This window comes from Anabas testudineus, chromosome 23 (assembly GCF_900324465.2).
Source record: "Anabas testudineus chromosome 23, fAnaTes1.2, whole genome shotgun sequence".
Classification (NCBI taxonomy): domain Eukaryota; kingdom Metazoa; phylum Chordata; class Actinopteri; order Anabantiformes; family Anabantidae; genus Anabas; species Anabas testudineus.
The window spans coordinates 359,450-366,884 of record NC_046631.1 but is presented as its reverse complement, the minus strand read 5'-3'; the positions used below and the strand labels follow the sequence as shown (position 1 = coordinate 366,884).

The 7,435-nt window shown below is 37.9% G+C and overlaps 1 protein-coding gene across 1 annotated transcript in view; it reads right to left on the bottom strand.

Annotated features, from left to right (window-relative positions):
- Positions 1-3,160: 3,160 nt before the first annotated feature.
- Positions 3,161-7,435, bottom strand: part of tmem178b (transmembrane protein 178B) — an 87,865-nt gene continuing 83,590 nt past the window's right edge. The window contains exon 4 of the mRNA XM_026363529.1: positions 3,161-4,339. Coding sequence (XP_026219314.1) covers positions 4,089-4,339 — 251 coding nt within the window. The 3' untranslated portion in view covers positions 3,161-4,088. The remainder of the gene's footprint in view (positions 4,340-7,435) is intronic.

Genomic DNA, 7,435 nt, shown 5'->3' with positions numbered 1-7,435 from the left:
TGTTTAAAAATGTAAAAAAAAAAAAGTTTTGCTGCCTACCTGACTTCACCTTACAGAATTTACAGACAGTTCTGGGGCTTGTGTCAGCGTTATGTGGTTCATATCAAACATGATTTCTCAAGCACATTTTTCTGTTTCTCTCTTTAACAGTGCTATTCATCTGCCTCTTATTGTGTCATGGATGCAGATATAAAGTAGACAGTGTTAAATGTGGGCGGGTAAAGGGAGTGTAGTCTATCCATTCCATTAGCCCAGAAAGCTAACCTATATACCCCCTCATTGTTATTTATTTAATAGTTATCACCATGAAAAGCAACTTCATATGTCATTTCACACTAAAAGAGTTTTGTAGGGCTTCAACTTTAATTTAACTTTTTTTTAACAATAATAATAAATTCTTTTCAGTGGTAATGTCACTGTCTTCTCACCTTTCAGCCATGACTTCTGCCTACCTAACTACAACCATTTGCCTGAAAACACCCTGTTCTCATCTCTTTACCCTGAATCAATAATGTTTTTAGAGCCCACAAAGATGAGACTGTATGGTACTCTAACCTCAGTTTGGATACAAAACTACTTTATTTTTTTAATTCTATAACATAACTGAGTCAATCTACAGCCACACAATAACTACATTTGCCTCTGAAATATTTATGCATTATTTGCATGCAGCCAAATTCTTTAGTGAAACACCACTTTAGAATGAGATGTTGATTGATATGTATATGATATAACTGAAACTCATCAAGGGCACCACAATATGTTGTATGATAGCTTAAAAGATCTGTGAGTGTCTGGTGTTAAATTGGGTACAATTAAAAAAATATAATTTAGTTCTTATTTTTGTAGTTTCAGCCAATGTGATGAAAACATGAAATTGAGAGTTAATATATGGAATCTGGCAACTATGTGATATCAATACAACAAAGTTCAACAAGTCATGGAACAAGTCAGATGCAGCATCAGATGATCTGACGCAGCACTTGCTAGAAAGATGTGATTTGATTCAAACAGAATGTTGGGGGGTTAGATTAGAGTGTAAATTCGACAGGTGGATTGGTGCATGGGCAGCAGCAATGTGGTCAATGTATAATTCTGTTGTAGTAAAGAAGGAGCTTAGCCAAAAGGCTATCAATCTACATTCCTACTCTCACCTATGGTCACGAGCTCTGGGTCAAAACCAAAAGAACCAGTTCCTAGATAGATACGGCCAAAATGAGTTTCCTTGGCATCATGGGCATCTCTACTTAGATTGCTGCCCCTGCGACCTGACCCTGAATAATTGAAAGACGAGGGAGGGATAGATGAGTGGATGGGCTGGTAATAAATAATGACATTTTATTAATTTGATTGAACTGACTTATTTTGAACTTCATGAAAATGTAATTCTTGTTTTCCAGCCTCTATAATGTGTGATGCACTTTTAATTCATTAGTAAAGCTCAGGTAATGATTGCAAAGCTGATTTTAACAAACCAGTATGAAAATAATGCCAAAAAACAAAACATGATGAAGAAATGTGGGATAACACTAAACATTCTCATGGAAAGTAATCAAAATGTTACAAATGTGCTTAGTTTACATGAAAACTGAAATGGTACATGTTGGTACATGGTACGAATTCAAACCTGTCTTACTCTACTTCACTTCTGGGTAACAACTGCATGAAGTAGATGTGAATGATGGATTGTTCATTTTGCAAAGTTACATGGTAACATGGAAATGGTTAATCACAGACTGTCTTACTTCAACTCTAGAAGGGTGAAGGAGACATGAGTTTTGGTGTGAGCTATGTTTAACCATCTGACATGGTTCTGATGAGCACACTGGCAAATTAAATCTTCACTGGACCTAGTCTTGGCGGGAAATCATTTGATTTGTATCAATTCCAAAAACAAGCAGTGTCTGACAGTACATACTAAACACATCAAACAAAGGTTCATAACATCTTCCACTGCCACATCTCACTGCTGCTGACTTGTGGATCTAAACCATAATTACAGTATTCCATTATCAGAGTATTCCAGGTAAAACATCTAGATATGTATAAACTGGGATAAACTATTTCCTAAACCAGGGTATGATTTTTACATCCACAATACCTAGAAACCATATTTCAGAAACCAAATCTGGAAAGTTAACATAAATGTAACTATACTCAGAGTGTCAGTGCTACTGAGCTAAAACAAAGTAATATCCCAGCTATCCCAGGTATTAAGTGAAATTAATGATATGCCAGTTCAGGTTTTGCTTTTGGATTGGCTCTACAGTGGTTGTCAATTAATGGCTTTAATAAAGGATCACACTGACTGTAGTCTCACTTCTCTAGCTCTTTCAGTATCTGTGTTTTTGTTGTTGGTGTTCAAGGCTCATCTCTTGATGTGTGCATCTGTCAAGGTTTGCACAGGTAGCTGCTGTATTTGGTCCTAGTTCAAAATTAAATGGTTAGTTGAAATATGATCATCCTGCCTAATGTGTTTAGAAAAAAGATTTGTTTTAGACAAATGTTTGTTTTGGCTTTAAATATAATTCTGTTTACAGTTGTATTTTGTAAGGTTTTAAATCTTCAACACTGTAAAGTGACTTGAGATTACTTTTGTAAATCTCAAGGCACTTTTACTTTCATCCTCTAAAGGGAGTTATTCCCCTCCACTGTCGTCTAGTGCTTGCTCAAGTGGGGTTGTTGGGTTTTCTATAAAATTATTTATACAGTTAATAGAGTAGAAAGATAATTTGTAAGGTCTTAAGCTTTACACTGTAAAGTGCCTTGAAATTACTTCTATTGTTATTTGGCGGTAAATAAAATTGAATTGATTTGAATTTAATCTTTTGACAATGTTGAACTGTTTAATCTCCTCAGATTGAACAAGAACCAAGAACAGAGGGAAGGAAACCCATGCTTTCTCAGGAATAGTGGAGATTCAGATATCCTGAGAATAAACATTAGAGTGTGTTGTCATCAGATGCAAAAACTTAAGCCTTCCATAGCCTCTCAGGGCATCAGAGTCTCTCTCTAAAATTAATATCTGTCATTGTTCTTTGGAAATCTCCAGAAAAATAAGACAAGGCAGAAGTCAGTTGGATTTAACAGGATACTGCGTCTGGCTATTGTGTCTTTTTGTTTATCAACAGCTCTGTCTTTCCCCATTGCTAAGGCAGCACTATGCTTTGTCATTACGATCAGATTCTTTACAATTTTTTTTAACTAAAGACTCGCTCCCCATACACACGCATGTTTAGCTCTATGGCTAGAATGGAAAAAAATCAAACAAATACCACATTTGCTCTGAACTTATGCTCAGTCAAGAGTTCATTCACAACATAAAAGGTTCAGTAAAAAGGAAAATACACTGTGAATATAGGAGGAATGCATGTATAAAATGCTAAATGGCTAATGGGATCATCACACGGAATGGAATGCATCTACACATTAAGGAAAATAGTCTGACATGACAATTCCTGGTTGTCACCTTTCTGCAATATTCTGTACAATAATGTATACAGGAGGTCCTGGATGTTCCCTTACCAAGTGAATGGGGGGAACCTCAGAAGTTGGAATTCTGAATGTTAACAACATGGTCACTAAACATGATCCCATGGTTTCATGTCTGGTTCATTCCTTCACAAATCACCCCACAGGAAACTTCCAGAGGACTTGATCTGACCAATTCCTCCAGGACTGCTGATTCACTCACTTTTTCACAATCACAGTAGACCAGGTACTGTAAGCTGTAAGCAGCTCCCAGGTTGAATGCCATTGTCCGTCAACTTTAGAAGTTTAGAGCCAGTCTTTTGCTACAGTTACTCACTATCCAAAATGTAGTCTTTCAGTGTCTCGTTTGCAATCATTCTTCCATTTCGGTGTCTGCTTCACAAAACAAACAAGCACAACTTCAACGTTTTGATAAGATTTCTTTAGTTCTTCCATTTTTTTTCTGTTATTTTCGAGATAGCAGATCATCAAGACACCCATAAAACACACATACATAAAAAATTCTTGAACCAGGAGACTGGAGATGAGTGGACTCATGAATACATGGAATAGTTTTTCTGTTGTTGATCAGTTGGTCTTCTTACAGCTGCCAGCTTTTAGCAGACGGTGCCATTCTCCTGTCGAGACTTGGGGCAGGTAGATCGGGGTATTGGCTGGATGGAGGGAGCCAGGGTGCAGAAGAAGCCGGCAATGAGGGTGAGGCCGAGGCCTCCCCAGGCACAGAACATGGACCAACCATAGCCATGGCCGATGTCATCAGGCAGTCCATAGAGATACCTTGGGTAGCGGGATAGCTCAAAATTGATGCCAGCAACACAGGTACAGAGGGAGATAATGCAGAAGGTTCCTGCAATGACAGAATAAGGTGTTGAAGGAATAGGAAGTGCAACCATAGTTTTTCAGCAAACTATGTTCATATAATTTAATTTACAAATTATGTTTGCTGTATGCATTGTTTCCTGGATTATGTTCAATTGCAATTTTTATAAATCTCCTCAGCCACAATGACTGATAATTGTTGGGTTTAGACCACTAAAAACATAGGTATGGTTAGAGAAATAACAAGCTTAAAACTAGTTAAGGGCATGAGGCATTATTTCTTTTTTGAATTCACATGAAGAAGGCTGGTTTTATATGATATGAACTGGCCAGAATGCCAGAATAAGAGCAAAGACACCAAGAGCAATGGTGTAATGAGTGTCCAAGCTCACTTGGGTTTCAGCAAAGGGATCTGTATCTATGATGATCAAACTCTGCTTACTGTACTTTTTTTTACCTCCACCCAAACCACGTGTAGTGTGTTATTGTAACATTGTCAAAATTTTACAGTTTGCACTTTTTGTTGGTAAAAATGTAACACTGGTGTATATTTGTCACCTAAAAGATCTCTGCAGAATATTCTCAACTTGTTGTCTTCCAGCTTATTTGATTGTCAACTGATGAACATGTTCCAGTAGACCATCACCCACTGGCTGCCTGATGTCCAGTAATCCAACCTACTTCATAATCACACCGTATGCAGTGCACGCATACACTGTATGCACTGTACGCTGTTGTTGGAACTCTGCTTATTTTATTTTTGGTCTTTCTGTAAAGCTATTTGTAAGAAATTATTTCAAAGACCAAGAGTATATCCCACAAAAAAACAATCTTGCTTTAATTAATTTTCTTCACTTTATTCATCTCAACAAATAACACTTTGGACAGTTTGAGATGGAGACATTTTTGGTCCTCTGTGACCCTCTGTACTGCTTTGCTGTGATTTGCCTGCTGCAGACTGACCCAACCTATTTCTTGTGCCTCTATTACCAAGCAACATAACTGACTTTTTAATTGCCTGTTCATTATACAGCTTTAGGGCACAGCACTAATCCAAAGCCTATCATAATTGAGTGTGCAGTCGCCTCCTGCCAAGCCCGTGCTGTGGAACACACATAGTGCATGTGCTGTGGGTTGTCTGTGTGTGTTGCTAATGACTGTCCACTGCCAGAAAGTTGGGCACACAGGGTTGTGTGTGCCTGTGTGTTGGCTGATGCATATGCTGGATAGGCACTCTCATAAACTATACTCAAAAACCATTTTTATACATTAAAATCACCAGCATCAATGATATAAAAAACAATATAATAAACAATACATTTACATCTACTTTTAGTCATTTGACAGACGCTTTTATCCAAAGCAACTTACAAGTGGGAAACAAGGTAAGCAAAACAAAATCGAAGTCAAGGAGAAAAACATCAAAGCAAAGTGCTATCAAAAAAGTGTTTCTGTTTCATGAGATGTAAGTACAAGAGAGAAGAAAAGTATTTTTTTTTTAAGTGCAAAGGAAGATGTGGCCGAGTTTTTTTTTCAGCATTTTTTTTAATATTGAAAGTGAGGTGGCTGAGCTTGCAGAGTTTGGCAGCTCATTCCACCATCAGGGGATCACTGAGCTGAAGAGTTTTCCTTAGTGTTTACTGTGTGGTGCTGGTACCGCCAGACGTCATTCACTGGCCGAGCGCAGTGGACGGGAGAGGATGTAGACCTGAATGATTGAACTGAGATAAGATGGAGCTGTAGATTTGACTACCACTCTGTAGGCAAGAGACAGAGCTTTGAACTTGATCCTTGCAGCCACAGGAAGCCAATTTAAAGATCTGAAGTTCTTTACCATTCCTGTTAACACAGTTTTCTATCTAACTGGTGGAAAACATGTCTGTGTGTTAAGTGTAGATTTTAAGTCAGAATGTGTTGCATAATGACTCTTTACACAGCATTTAAAGAAGTAGAAAATGCTTAGGGCTTATTTATGGATACTATTATCACTACAGACATTGCTTTGTAATTATGCAGATTACTGTATGAATGAAAATATGAAGTTCTACAAAATATCTATAAGATTAAATGTTTCTTGAATATTCTTAAGTAATTTCCTCCTGTAACTATGATGTTTGATAAGATACCAAAGGCCCTGTTTACTGTAACCAAATTAAGTCCAAATCGTTTGGGTTATAGGTGTGTCCAGTGATCTTTTTGTAATTTTTGTGACAACTGGTATTTGGTGTAAGAGAGTGAAAACAGAAAATGAGGAAGTAGTAGCAGAGCCAGAAATCATAGTGTAGGTGGGCTACAGAAAATAAGCTGGGCCTCTTACATATATTCTGTTATGAGCCATAATTACAATATTATAGCCATATGTCCTTGAAGACGTCGTCCAGGTCATGGTTATCCCAAAATTGATGTTCAGTATAAACTGGGATATTATTATATTATTATATTACAACAGTGGAAAGGAAAAGGCCCTTTAACGGTAGAAACCTCCAGCAGAACCAGGTACAGGGTGGGCGGCCATCTGCCTTGACCGGTTGAGGTGATTGGAAAGAGGAGAGATAAAAGAACAGCAGGCAACAAACAACAACAACAACAACAACAAGCAGCAAAAACACTGGGCAGGATAGGACCAGTAAGTGCACTCTGGAGATATAAGCAGTAAGGCAGATGATACCTGTAGAGAAGTACAGAGAGAGGGAGACAGAGAGAAAGCACAACTTCGGGAGAGAATATAGAGAGAAGTCTGTTGTTTGACGCTAAGAGAAGATCATTAGTGACCTTTACCAGTGCAGTTTCTGTACTATGATGTACTCGAAATCCTGACTTCTCTTCATATCTTAATAATCTTCATACAGGTTATTCCTGCGCAGGTGGTCACATAAATGCTTTGAATCTTTTGGAAGATTTTAGAGATAAAGGGCACATTTGATATTGGTCTACAGTATAATTGGCTAAGACTCCTGAGTCCGGAGTAGGCTTTTGTAGTAGAGGTTTGACTACATCAACCTTAAAGGCCTGTTGTGCGTAGCCTGTTGGTACAAGCTGCATCTGACAGCATCTGAATCTGCATATTTGGTACAACAACCAGTGCCAGAAGCAGCAAAGCAACCCCAAACATCTCTGAACTTAT